This window comes from Micropterus salmoides, unplaced genomic scaffold (assembly GCF_014851395.1).
Source record: "Micropterus salmoides isolate LMB-PRFRI ecotype aquatic unplaced genomic scaffold, ASM1485139v1 Ms_hic_scaffold_18, whole genome shotgun sequence".
NCBI classification, from domain to species: Eukaryota; Metazoa; Chordata; class Actinopteri; order Centrarchiformes; family Centrarchidae; genus Micropterus; species Micropterus salmoides.
This window is the reverse complement of record NW_024040928.1, coordinates 10435394-10449971: the sequence shown is the minus strand read 5'-3', so window position 1 is coordinate 10449971 and position 14578 is coordinate 10435394. Positions and strand designations below refer to the sequence as shown.

Sequence of the window (14578 nt, the reverse complement as noted above, 5' to 3'; positions counted from 1 at the left end):
GTAGCCTGCTTGACACACCTCTGAAAAATAAAAAGGCGTCCGTAGGTTGATGGATGCGGATGAAACACCGAAATGCAGACAGCACATGCTGTATTGTGAGCATGTGAAACAATTCCCTCATGATCAATTTGTTGAAGAGGGAAAAATAAATAAATTCTCCCAACCTATGCAACATTCTAGGAGAGAGTCTTGCGCTTTACCAACTGAGCTAACTGAACACAGTAACAAATTGCCTACATATTATATCTTATATTCTGACCCACATCTAATGGATAAAACAAAAATAATAAATAAATAAACTAGATAAGTGAGTTCAGGGGATCTCAACTGTTGTTGCACTGCAGTCTGTTTTGATTTGTTTTATATTTTACGAATACAAATAAACCCTGATATGAGTTAAATAAGGATGGGATGGCGGGGGAGAAAGAAAAGAGACCATATAACAGAGGTGTGTGTGTGTGTGTGTGTAACTGTCTCTCTCCCTCATGCAGGAACACTAAACGCCTTCCTAAAGCAGAAGGGCCAAACGACCTCTGAGGGTCCCGCATGGTCGCTAAGTGGTAACCAAGGTGACCGCTGGAAGCAGGCCAAAGTAAGCATCCATCCAACAGCATCCTTCCAGGTGAGGCCAAAACGGGTAATCAGTCCAATACGCAGCAGCATCCCCCTTGTTGCCCTCTATTTTCTTTTCTGACAGTGTTTGTATGGCGAAGTATTACTTTCCTTGGGGGCTGCATATTGATGTAGCACTTCACAAGCCTTGATATTAAGCAGAGAAGTGGACAGTGTTTGCTATTGAGAAAGAAATATCACTCACGCTTTGCCATCAGAAAGCCTAATCTTTGTAAGTAGCGAATATAGAACTGCAATATCCTCCATCATTTTCACGGCTGCAGTTGTGGAAAGTAATTATAGTTTTAGCTGCACCTTTGTCTCTTTTTTTGTTCCCACTCTCTCTCGACTGTTCCAACACCACAAGCATTCTTAGTTTAAAATTTTGTGACATTAAAAACTGAAACAAACACATACCACCACCCACTGGGCAATTTAGCTAAATTATACTGTGCACTGCTAATTTTCTTGTTTTTGTGGTCTATCGAGGCTTAACATTATAACGAGCCAGACTTCTATCTCTGTAGGTGGTACTCGAAGGTATCCGGGGACCAGGCATCGAGGGAGACATCGCCATCGATGATGTCACACTGGAGGAAGGGGAGTGTCGAGACCCACCGCCCAGTAAGTAGCACCACCTCCTTCCACCTCGTGCACCCCCTCTTGTGTCCCTCTCATCTGAGCTCACTGGAGAAGGTTTTAGTGGTTAACTATACAGCCATGCTATTTAACAGTAATGTCTTTTATTAGGCTTAAACTGAAGATTACCTTTCCAAATGACTCTGCTCCGCTAGTAATTCCCACCAGTGTAGAACCATCACTTTGAAAGAGGTTTTGGAGGTGGACCCACCTTGTCAGGGTCGAGGTTGAGCACAAAACAGGTGAGGGCCCAAATGCAAGACTCAGGAGCGGAGATGCAGTTCAGGGACTGGCAACATCCAAAATCAACAGCACAGCAAAAGGCAGAACACTCTTCCGACGACAGATAATAGCGCATGTACACGCTACAATGCTCAGTGGCCTGTACTACGAAGCGAGTTAATTGGCTTATCCGGGTAACTTCAGGAGTAACTTTGTGACAGTGTGAAAAGACAGTTTCTGAGATGTAACTGAAAAAGTGCTTTCACATATTTAGATTGACTATTTTACGTGTCCAAAAAATACGGAGCCAGGGGTTAATAAACCGAGCAAAAAAAAAAGTGGCAACTTTGCAGTAATAAAAATCGGAAATTAATGTCACAAAAAAAAAATCACTCAGTCTCTGAGGTGCATGATAGTGATTGTGGGCTAAACTCACGAGTAGGCTATTTCCTCACTGCTAAATCCAATTGCGAAGTTTAATATAACTTTCCAATGCATGCATAATACACGGTAGACGTGTGTGTGATGTTGCAGCCTTGCAAAGTTATTTTCTCTCATAAATGTGTGACTATAATGTTAGAATATTCAAGTTTTTTTACTTGTATATTAATGGTGGAAATAAAATTTTGTCTCGGATTATTCCCCCTCTACGCTGGCTCCTTTTTTTCCTATTACAAAGGACCTTATGTGCAGTTGTACCCTTACATCTTAATCATATTACACAAAAGAGATCTGAACTACAATAAGAACACTGTGAAGATAATTAGGCTACACATTTACTCCATGCGATGCCAACAAGCCACCCTGGCTTTGTCGGCGGCCACGATATTAGATTTTGCAGTTACATTCATCATATCCTGACACAATCAACGTGCATTTCTCTGGAGAAGTACGGTGCATGCGACGTTGCGAAAAAACTTGAACCCAAACACACCCCTTTTATGTGAACGCGCCAACTCCAATTAAGTTAACAAAGACTCAACTAACCAACATCTTATCCACCTTCGTAGTACCTTTTAACTCCAGTGCAGGCAGTCAGAGTTTGTCAACCCTGAGTTTGCCTGATAACCCCGAGTTAACTCTGAGTAGGTTGAAATCCCTTCATAGTACAGAATGAACAGAAACACCAAACATTTATACACAGGGACTAACAAGTAGGGCGGGAGCAACACAGGTGACAAGGTTCAGTACTGACGACACAGGCAGGCAGAGAGACAGCAGGGGAAAACAGAGAGACTGGCAGGCACGCAGATTACTGGGTGGCAACAGACAACACAAGTTAATGGACACTAAACATATCGGAGAAATATAGGTTGAAGCTGGGATTATACAGAACTCAGGGCAGACACAGGCAAAACAACACAGAAGTACACAGACCAGAAGTGAACAATAAGACATGAACTAAGGCACAGGACTAGGAAATAAGATAAGAGACAAGACCGATACTAAGTAAGCTTAAACACCACACAGAACAAGCAGAAGACAGAACAATATAGACCAACTCCACAAGACATAAACAGACAGGACCAAATCTAAACGCAAACACACACACCTTAGTTTAACCTTAACCGTTGCGCTAACTCAGTTAGGCTGGGAGTAAACTTTAAGTTAAACGTTAATGTTACTTTTACCAGTTAAAGTTGGATTCCTCCCTGTAGTAAGTGATCTCTTCTTTGGCCAGAACAGACAATTTGACATATTTCTTTTGGACCTTTTGGATGAATCTCTTCACCACACTTTTTAAATACATTTTTGTTGTAGTTTCCTCCAACATTCGTTTGTGGATATTCCGTTTGTTGTAATCCTACAGAAGTATTTTCTTTTTCTCCCCTGACCAATTTGGTTTTCTTGTCTTTTTTCTTCTGACATTTCTTTTACTGTGTATAGGAGACTATTTGTGAGACAATAAGGCGATAACAGGTAGCCTAGGCTATCACAAGCTCAAGCAAATAAACGGTCTTCATGGAAACTGTAGAATTGTATTGTTGAAAAATCTCTTTCAATGCCGTAAATCCCTTAATGTTTTTTCCTAACTAAGGAAACCTTTTCAGGGATTCTGTGCAACCGCCTTAAGTAAGTTCCTCAGCTAAGGAGAAATTTAGCCTTTAGTGTCATACATAAGGAGAAAACCTCAGGTGTTTTCTGCAACCAGCCCCTGGTTCTCACTCTACCTACCTGGACAAGGTTGAGATTTACGAGAGGGGATCTAATCTTGCACACTTTCCAGCGTTGAACTGCCATCTCATGTGGGAAATGCGGTTGCCATGGCAACACTGTTGTAATCACACGAATAATAGCCATGCTGGCTGAGTGGAGCACTGTAATTGCGCTGCAGGAACAAACAGAAGGTAAAAACTGAAAACAGGACACAGAAAATGGCCTGCCATTGACAAGGTGACATTGGTAGGATGAGAAAGATGCAATTTATGTTTGTAGGAACATTATTTCCTGTCCTTACTTCTCAAACTTAGCCATGTCTTGTTTAACATACCAAAGATAAAAACAGGTCATTTATTTTCATTTTTTATGTCATTGGGGGAACATAACCAGGCATCTAAAAAGAGACGTACAGTCTGTAATCCAGGTCAGCAAGATGTATTATTTTTATTACTGCAAGATGATTATTCACTTGGATCCATTATGATTCAAAGCGACAAAATTAATTCATTGGACTTATAAGAGTGGCCGCTCAGTATCAGGACAGGATAATGTTATGAATCATGGAATTTAATCTCACATGATGAATCGTACGTGACTTTGTGTAACATTTAGAAATATCTCACGAGGGCTGATCGTAGGTGACTTCTGACTGATGATTCAATTCAAGGATGGTTGTTGAGCTGGTCGTACAATACAGCGTTGTGCCTTAAAGGAATAGTTTGACATTTCTTGGAATACATTTATTTGCTTTCTTGTCGAAGTCTGTCTGTAGATCATGAAACTGGAGCCAGGAGATAGTTAGCTTAAATACTGAAAACAGGTTGAAACAATTAGCCTGGATCAGTGCTAAGTCAACCAACACCACCAGGACCTCTGAAACTCACTAATTAACACACTATATCTTGTTTGTTTAATTTGTACATGACCCAGAGTGTTAAAGCAAGTTTGGTTTTAAGAGGGGTTATGTTATTTTCATTTCTTGGCCAGGAGGAGTGACTTTCTGGAGTCATCACCGTAAGGTAAACTGATTCTCCAGGAAGTCATTGTGCCCGGCAAAGAAATAGTCCAGCACATAACCTCCTGTAAAATTGCAACTTGTTATTAGTTGACAGTGTCAGGCTAGCTGTTTCTCCTGTTTTCCGTCTTTGTGCTAAGCTAAGCTGACCGGTTGCGTGAATAAATGCCTTTCCCAAAATGTCGAACTCCTGTCAAACACATTTTGCACATTACGTATCCATCTGTTCTTTTTTTGTGCCTGTAGAGATGTTTGTGTTTCGTCCTTTGGCGTATATATCAACAGCTACCATTTTTTCTGTTTCTTTTACTTCTTCCTATGTAGATCTCAGCTCCAAGTCTCTATCCACATCCTCCCATATATGGCTGCTATGCGTCACCATGGTGATGACCCTGCTGGAAGGTCAGAGGTGACCCTTCTCTCTGTCATCTCAGAGGCAAATATTCAGACACACCGTCTGTGAACTATACCCTCGGCATCCAGTCACCAAAGATTCATGCATCCTGAAAGCAGCAGGGGACCCCTGACAGACCACGGAGGGACCGAAATTAATGAAAGAGAGAAAAAATTGTGATAAAAAAGTTACACAAAAAGTAATAAAGAAGCTGCGCAAATTTTTTAAAGAGACCTCTTTTACAGAAAACACTCCTCGGTGCAGGACTCGGGACATCTTTACGAGCACAAAGACAGGTGGGCGATGAATAAGCCTGGACTTTGGTGAAAGAGTTCACAAGCTTCGAGGAAGGACAGTTTGTAAAGCACAAGTACAATTTAATGATGTTATTAAAATATCTTTGGAAGGTGGCAGAATATAGACACTGCTGACTTTTTGAAGAGGACATCACATTTCCCTGCTTACAAATACATGGAATCAGACCTTTCTCTGTGTATCTTTATCTTCATCTTCTTGCACCAGATGCCAATCACCGACACTTGTTTTTCACTCTAGCCCAGCCTCACATCACACCTTGGCATTTCTTTATCTGCTTGGTGCTGTACTGTAGAAAAACAAGGACTCTGGCAACATTTGGTTCCGTCTGCTTATTCCCCTGTAGCTGCCTATGTAACTTTTAACACTGTGCTCACGAGTCCAAGTGGCCAACCGACAGTATGGTGGCAGAACAATAAATGCAGAAGAATCAGCGGAGGTGCAGACAGCTGGACTGGAGGGCAGAGAGGAGTTCAAGCTCTGGAGCTGAAATGTGAGGGAGCGGTGGAAAGAGAGCAGAGAGGAGGTGTGATAAAGGGAGGAAGAGTGGAGGGAGAGGAGGAACAGGCAGAGAGTAGAAAAAGGTGTAGTGAGGCCTGACTCGAATATTCAGTCAGCGGTCCGCCTGTGGAACAGAAGCCACTTTACTTTCTGCCATGAAACAAAGTGCCTTCAGATTACAAACCGAATCGTGAGCCTGGGTGTTAATCAACATTGGACACATCTCTGTTCATGTTTCCTCTGATGGGCTATTTTCTATATGTTTCTTTTGCCCCACAAGTGCTGATGGGAGGGCATGCGTGATCAGAGGGAGTATGTGGTTGTGCTACACCTGGATTTAACTCCTGACGGGACAGTTGCCTGTGTGTGTGTGTGTGTGTGTGTGTGTGTGTGTGTGTGTGTGTGTGTGAGCGAGAGAGCGAGCGTCTGTTCGTTTGTTTGTGTGCATGCGCCTATGCCTATGCCAATGCGTAGTTCAATGTGAGGGCGGCCGACCAGGCAGTGCTGGCAGACCAGGTTTGGAAACAACTTGGAAGAAAACAGCGGCAGCAAAGGCTCTGGATCTTTTTTTCGCAGAGAGACAGTTTAAGATCATACAGGAGGATAAAGACACTTTGTCAAATGAATACCCCACTCTCTCTTCCCATAATTCTCCTTCCCTGAGGGCGAGCATTTTTTAACAAAAGAAAAGAACAACTGCTGAATAAAACGCTGTGTTGTACAGGGAGGGGAGTAGAAACTTTGGGACTGCAGGCTCTTGATTGGGGCGATGCGCCTCACCCCTATCCTCCACCATTTATATGGAACAATATGAGAATAAAAGATAATAATGACCATAATAATAGTCATGATATTTTATTACTCTAGCGAGAATGTTTCTCTGCTTTTACACAAACTGTGAAGATTGACTGTGGAAGATCTACCTGAGACCATAACCTTAACCAGCGGGGTTTTTAAAAAATGTATTGTAAAAAAGAGAAAATAAGAAAATGAAAAATTCCGTTCATTGTTGGTTATGACAAATGTTTTGAGGACTTGTGTCTTGTTTCTTATTTTTTCTGTTGAAGATGACTTAACTTCTTTTCTCTTCTTGTTGTCTCCCTTTGCATTGCTTAAGTATCAAAGCTGATGGAAGCATAAGAAGTAAACCAATTTGGTAACTGTATAACTTGTAAATGTTAAAGAAGCTCTATTCAAAGGTTTATGATAAATGTTTTATGTTGGAGTACAGGAAGCACAACATACAGGTTAAAGTCTCAACATATAAAATTAATTTTATATTTCTCTGCACATACATGACCTACTCCCACAGGCTTTTCAACACTGAAAATAGTCCACGTTTAACAGCAAATTGACCATTTTTTACTTGTTACATTCATATTTAGAGTGCAACCAGAACACTAAAGGACACAAAGGGAACCCAGTCAAGAATATAAATGAAATCTTCATGAATGCAGTTCTGGGAAAGGTTCAGTTTGGTGTTGTGGTTGTTCAGCATATGTAGCCTCTTCAGTAGAAGCCTGGTTTGGTCTGACTGGGTCATGTACATGTGTGAGCATAAAGCTGTGTACAATAGGTGTGATAAGAAACTGATACATGTAAAGAAGATAAATATAATAAGCAAAACAGAGCAGAATGATGAGCATTTCAGGGCATCTTTAAAATATCATTATGGTCTGAACGATGTTTTTACAGAGACATAATCACAGGTATTATCTGCTATCCATTTCTGTTTTTGTTTGGTTTTCTTTCATTTCTGTGTGGATCACAATGAATGTAAATGGAGTTCTGGGGGGAGTTCTTTTCTTACAGTCTTACTAGATGTAATGTTTTACTAAAACATATGTTTTTTTGTGTGTGCTTTCGATGATGAGAACTTCTAGACTTTCATAGGTTGTTTGGACACATCAAGAATATGAAGTTTGTCTGACTTTGAAACAGACTTTGACACAATTTCCAAAACTAAAAGTTCAGATGAAATATCCATTAGCCTAGTCACTATATCCTCCTAGGTAATGAAAAGTGCCAAAGTGCCCCATGCAGTCGTAACTGTTACTAAGTATGGATTTGAGTTCCTTAAGATATTTTGGTAACTGTTCCTTTTACATCTACCCTGAGCACCTGGTCGATTCATGCTGAATGCTAGTTAGTATAGATTAGCATAAAGACTGAAAACAAGGGAAACTGCTTGCCTGGCTCTGTATGAAGGTAACAAAATCTGCCTACCAGCACTCCCTCAGCTCACAAATTAACACCTATGTTTTGTTTGTTTAATATGTATTAAACCCGAAATATTAAAACACCAATTTGTGGTGTACAGAGAGAGGGTTGCCATCATGAGCTTGAGAGAGACATCAGGAAGTGACTGCCCCCCGACTAACAAATTGGCACATTGATGTTCTCATCTAACTCTCAGCACAAAGCAAATAATGTCAAACTATTTCTTTATAATAACCACCTTTGAAAAAACCTGGATATTCCCTCTTATTATTTGTTTGGTATATGTTGGAATTAAATCAGTATTAGCCTTTCAAAAACTATGGCAGACCACATTTTATCCTACTTTTGTGCTGCATATGATCAAATTCTGGGTACATTCATATTTGTGCAAAGTATTCGTCTGTGTGAAGGAAATATTGTCTACTTTTGCCAGAGCCGTGGATGAAATTGTACAGCAAAAGGAATCATTGTTTGTTTCCATGGTAGTACAACTCTCACCATATCCTATTTCAATTTCTGTGCAATTCACACACCCTGTGTCAGTCTCTGCCCTTTTGTATACAGGGGATGTGAGCCTGGTGAGTCGCTTACACACTCAGCTCTGCTCTATTTATTGATAAAAGTCCTCTAAGCTACTTCAAAGAACAATTGGGGGGATTAACAGTTTTGGAAATATGTAAACAGTGTTGTGTGACAGTTTTCTTTCTTACAGTGTTTTCTGGCTTTATTTTGATGATTAGAGGCTTCTGTAGTTATGGAAGGTGTGAAGTGTTCATAAACTAACAAGGGGAAATGGGTTTGAGGTATTTGTAGATTAGTCTGCGTGCTGAATGTGTGCGCAAAGTGGTTTGTTTTTACATTACAGTGCCTCGGCCCAAGATATTTTGTGCGAGTTGTTTTTCTCACCAGAACACACAGTATTAGATGTTTCTCACAGCAGCCACTTGAAGGTCTATACTATAGAAAGTTTTATAGTGGACTATATAGTGAGCTCGACATTTTGTGGAGCTGTCCGAATGTATAGTGAGAATTATTATACCCTATATAGTTGACTCAAAGTATCCCAGAATGCATTTTGAAAAGTAGTGTACAACCGATGGTCACTAATCAAGCACTATATACCATCATGCATTGTGCTTTTAGAAAAAACAGTCCACCAACCGATTCCCCAACAGCAAAGACGTAATTAACAGCACAGAGAAATTGATTGGAGTAGTGTCCGAAAGTGTTGTTTTGATTTGTGCTCACTATAATGTCCTCTCCAAACAATTCACTAGATAGGAGTAGTGAATGAGTAGTTTCTTGACAGATAGCTTTAACGTTACTTGTTTCTAAAGTAACCGCTAACTACTGCTAACTGTAGCTGCTGTTAGCTGTGTGGCTAGACATCCTATAAAATGACACTGCCCAGACACCGGGGGTGTGTTGGTGTTTACACTTCTAATAACACTACATGAGCTTTGGGTCACTGGGAGAGGCAGTGCTGCTGGGCTAACTGAGCTAACTAGTTAACGGCAATTACAGTTAGCGGTTAAAGTAATGTCTGACAACAAGTAAAGACATCTGTCTTTCTGTGAACTCCGTAAATCACAGAAAGTTGAGGCCTCACAGAAAGACACCTACACATTCTGGCAATGTCTACTGTTTTTTTGTGATCTGATATTCATTACATTCAAAAGCAGTTTCACGATAAAATAAAATTTAAAGGTCTCAATTTATTTTAGATTTTGTCTGCAAGAACTGGAATGTGTATAATATAGGTACTGCAATCTAATGCAACTGTTCAGTAATGAATACTGCATTCTCAAGTTGAGCAAAGCATTAGGGCAGGCAGAGCACACTAGCATCAACTGACTGGCATCAGCTGTTTCGCTCATGCTTGCCAATCACTGGCTTAATCACCAGCTGTGTGGCTGTCAGATGACTAGTAACATCCAATCATATTCATGCAAGTGTACAGCGTGGCTATTATAGCCTGGCACTTTTCACCAATACTTAGATAATACCGTTATACCAATGTTGTCTGTTGCTGCAGCCCCTACCACCGCCTAGTCCTTATGTGCTATATTGTTGCTGTTGTTAATGTATGTGTTTATTAAGGGAGGATTGGCAATTGTTGCTGCTCAGATTCTTAGAGCTCCCTCAAACAGCAGACCCTTTTCCACCAAATATAATAATTTGCTTTAAATCATCAATTCCTTGAATTACGTGTCTCTGACTGACACATGGTTATTTGTTTTTAACGTTGTGTCAGAAAGGTGTTGATTTAACTGTGCAGTCATTTATGAAGCTGAAGTTTGTGATGTTTTTGCTCCTCCATGCAGTAAATGGGAGTGCAGTAAACAGTGGACAGCACATTTCAATATGATGCAATCATATAAAAACACTAAAAAGTACAGCCTGAAAATACACCATAGAATTCAGTCAACACAAAAAAAGTGCTAAAGATTGTAGTTTTGACAGATACTGAACATTATATATAAGGTTTTTGGGTCAGTTGTATTGTATTGCATTGCATTGCATTGCATTGTACTGGTCACAGTAAACACAAGAAATTGCCTTTTTCTTTAGTAACATTGCTGAAAACAAACAACACACGTTGATCTTCATTGCATAGAAAAGGCAATAGCCATTTGGTAGGTCGGAGGAGGGAAGCAGTCTGCAGTAGAGAGATAGTGTTTTCCTTTCAGAAAGGAGTTTCACCTTTCTTACTGATAAAATGACACACTTGACTTTCTACCTTTGTGTAACATAAATGGAATATGTTGGTCTTAATTGAACTGAAAAGGAAATAACCTATTGTTGGATTTGGTAAGGTCTTGGAGTACCAAGGAAACAAACAAGGGGCGTTTTCAATGTTGTTTCACCTTAGATCATTTTTTTAAAAATCTGTTATTTCTTTTGCGCATTTATGAATACACAAATGAATCATGCAGTTGTGCATGAATGTACCCAGTGCTTACATCAATACCATTAAAATGGAGGTACTGTTGCATTAAAGGATGTGGTTACACATCAGGGTTTGTGCAGGCTGCAGATTGAACATAATTGCTGCAACATGCAGTATGTTGAAACTATTCCCCAGGTTCTTTGGTAAATTTCATTAAACCTATCCATGTGAGTAGAACTATGACCAGTTGCTCTGTGAGAAAATGTAATTTAAAACAAAGTATTGCCTTAATTCCTAGAAAGTGCATACCTTGTAATATTATAAACTATAAGTAGAAAAGATCTTGCTCAGAAGGTGAAGTTCTGCTCAGTTATGCTGCTAAACCCGAGAAGTTTCCAACTGTAATGTAGTTTCTTGGGTGTTTTTAAAGAATTTCAGCTATAATTTTAACATTTTTACCTACTTAGTTATAGCTATAATTAACTGGTAATTTATTATGATCACCACCATGTAAATGCTTAATTAATACCTTGTGCTTCTAAGGTCTCTAAAAGGAACAGTCCCAACATTTCTTTCTGGGTAGAAATGTTCTCATTTTCAACCTAAGAAGGGCTTTGTCACATTGTGCCATTCATCACGCTATTTTAGCTCCCCGAATAACCATTCAGTTCCACTAGCATGACATAATTGCCACTGGTAGCCCTAATTATCACTATACACACTCTGCTTTCATGGTATTGATTTGGCAAAGAGAATTTATGCCGGGGGTGGGGGGGGTGCAGCATTACTGTTAGGCTCGACCAGCATCGACAGAATTGGCAGTCAAAGTGAATTTGGTAGTCTGAAAAGTGTTCTTATGAAGGACTCAAACAAGAGCAAAATGTCTGTTATATTAAACATGAAACATTACCACTGTGAATGTTTTTCAAAAGTAAAATTGCCATCTTAATGCGGCGAGTCTCTTTCACTTTCACACAGTGGCTAGGCGGTAACGAGTGACTTCTCGACAGGGGGCTGACTGCAGTCTTACTAAATAACTAGAAGTGGTAGACACATTTCAAAGATCTCATTTTACTCTGTCAGGGAAGAAGCAGTATGTCGCTATTTTGATGCCATGGCTGCTCAGTGTGACAACTTTACCAGTGGGAAAACTGCCACCTCTTGGTATCTTACTGTCTCTGGTGTAGGAGTCTCACTGCTCTACTTCTCGATGGCTTTCTTCTTCTCTCTGAATCACAGGCCAGGCAGGAGCAACATGAAGGCTTGCACAGACTCCGATTTTACTTGGCCAGTCATTTACCGTCAGTGCAGCTGATGACAAGATGAAGATGAAGATGTGTGCCATAGTCAAGAAATTGTCCACCCTACCCCCGATCGTCGCTCTTGAAAATATCCCAGAAAATAATGACATTTGATGGTGTAATATCATGGTTGTTGAGAAAGCTGTGTTACAGTGATGTTATTTATCTTGTTCTGTGCCGACACCCTGTAATGATGACCTGTCACTCTTCTCTGTTTTGTGCTCTATATTTATATATGATCAGGCTTCTTTTTCACTGTATTTCTTTGGATTTATCACCCATTTTTTGTGCCATACCTGCAACTAATGAAAAAATAAAGAAAAGGAATATTTTATGTGCTGTGTCAAATAAATTTCCCATAGTACGGTATGAGATTAGAACATAATAAAGTAGAACAGAATAGGATATAATGGAATACAATGTCACATAGTATATGCTTAGTGCTTAAACACAAATTTTGGTTCTGTAGCTTGCCTGTACTTGACACTTTTGTCCCCGTACATTTTCAAAGTGAAAGCCAAGTCATTCCCGCAGTGACCACCTGTCTCCCACATAAGGGGTGGGAAACAAAAGCTTTTGTGTTGTGCAAATTGTTCTTTTGACAGTACTTCCCAGTTTGTGGTTCTTCTGAGGAGCTAGCATGCTTGCTTTCCTCTCAGAGTTGAGAGCATGTAAGTGATTGTGGCGAAAATAGGACATCTGAGGGAAAGACTGAGGAATAACAATGGTGTACGGAAGACTTGAAAGTCATCCAAAGGTTAGCCAGCAGGGGCCCCGAATGAGGAAAAGCCTATATAGTGGCAGCCTGAGCAGAAGATACTGTACACAGCATGAAATAACTTTTCTTCTTTTTTCCTGAGCAATCTACCTCTTTGAACAAACTTTTTTTTTAAATAAACATAAAGTCATAAAAATTGTATATTATGGACTCATATAGTCAATAATTGAAATTTCCATCTGGAGTTTTTTTTAAATTTATTTATCCACAACTATTAATGCCATGAAGAAATGGTTTTGTGGCTCTCCGTTTACTTTGTTCTAGTGCAAGGACGCAATACACATTCCAGCAAATGGTTTCACATCATTCCACTGATTAAAAGGTTGTGGGAATGTGTCAAGAAACACACTAAGTGACAACAAAGGCAGTGAGAAAGACTGCAAGCTCGTGAGCATGGATGTAAATAATGCAGGTTTCAAACTTTCAAGAAAAATGTGCAAATATGAGGAAGGAATAGCACTCATCCTGTTTTTTGGTGAGTAACACTAAATGTAGGCTACACAGAAACTTTGTTTGCAACAAAACTCTAAAGGGTGCATTTAAGATAATGTGCTGTCAACATTTTGACAACATTCTCGCCATGAAAACATTTGTTTTCAACAGCACCGGGCTAGCTGCCTGCAGTCTTTATGCTAAGCTAAGCTAACTGTCTACTGACTCTATAGCTTCATATTAACAGTACAGAAATAAGTGTGTAATCAGTCTTCTGATCTAACTCCCACCCAGGCTAGCTGTTTCCCCTGCTTCCAGTCTTAATGCTTGGCTAAGCTAATCGTCTCCTGGCTCTTAATGCACTAACATGAGACTGAATTTTTCTGACTTTTACTGACAATTTTCTCATGTGACCCATGGCAAGAAAGCAAGAAAAGCATACTTTTATTTACCACCATTGTGAACTATTACTGAACTATAAAGATATTGCAGTCATAAAAGGTTATTACAAGGCCAGGCTGCAATTTGCTGTTTTTACAATACTGACAAATACAGTAATGCATGTCAGGATGATGTGTTTACACAGTTTTGGCTCCTTCCACACAATGAGGCCTTGCTCCAGGGGCTAACAGGCCCTCTCCAACATATAGTCAGCTTTCCTGTAGTCCAAGCTGTGTCCATACTCCTGAAAGGCAAGTTGTTATTTTTTTAGCAGGAGTGGAGGAATCTGCCAGTTGTGGTGTTTTTCAGCCCTGTACCCCGAGGGAACAGCGGGAGAGTGTTACAGTTTTATGAGATGCAGATTTTGTCATCAGTCTCGCTTTAGCCTCGGGGCTTTCCTAAGGCTGCTCGCCGATTTAGAGAATGCTATGGCAGTGTTTTGTGTAGGATGTGTGGGAGCACGCCAATGTGAGTGTGAGCACATGCGGCATCCTCAACATGACAAAACATTTCGTTGTCTCAACAATATTGTTTAGTGTCGATGTGTCTTTCTCCCACGGTGCTGTTGTGGGAATTTGTAGCTCTAGGATGGGCAATCAGAAACGCATTATGTCATATTCTGCAGTTCTCACCTTTATTTTCAGATTTGTGTTGCCCT

The 14578-nt window shown here is 40.1% G+C and overlaps 1 protein-coding gene across 2 annotated transcripts in view; it reads left to right on the top strand.

The window, feature by feature from the left end:
• Window positions 1-12603, top strand: part of LOC119908816 (MAM domain-containing glycosylphosphatidylinositol anchor protein 2-like) — a 198822-nt gene extending 186219 nt beyond the window's left edge. For both annotated transcript variants that reach the window (XM_038726693.1, XM_038726692.1), the window contains exons 16-18: window positions 492-622; window positions 1140-1236; window positions 4973-12603. In XM_038726693.1, coding sequence (XP_038582621.1) covers window positions 492-622; window positions 1140-1236; window positions 4973-5061 — 317 coding nt within the window. In that variant the 3' untranslated portion in view covers window positions 5062-12603. The remainder of the gene's footprint in view (window positions 1-491; window positions 623-1139; window positions 1237-4972) is intronic.
• The last annotated feature ends 1975 nt before the right edge of the window (window positions 12604-14578 follow it).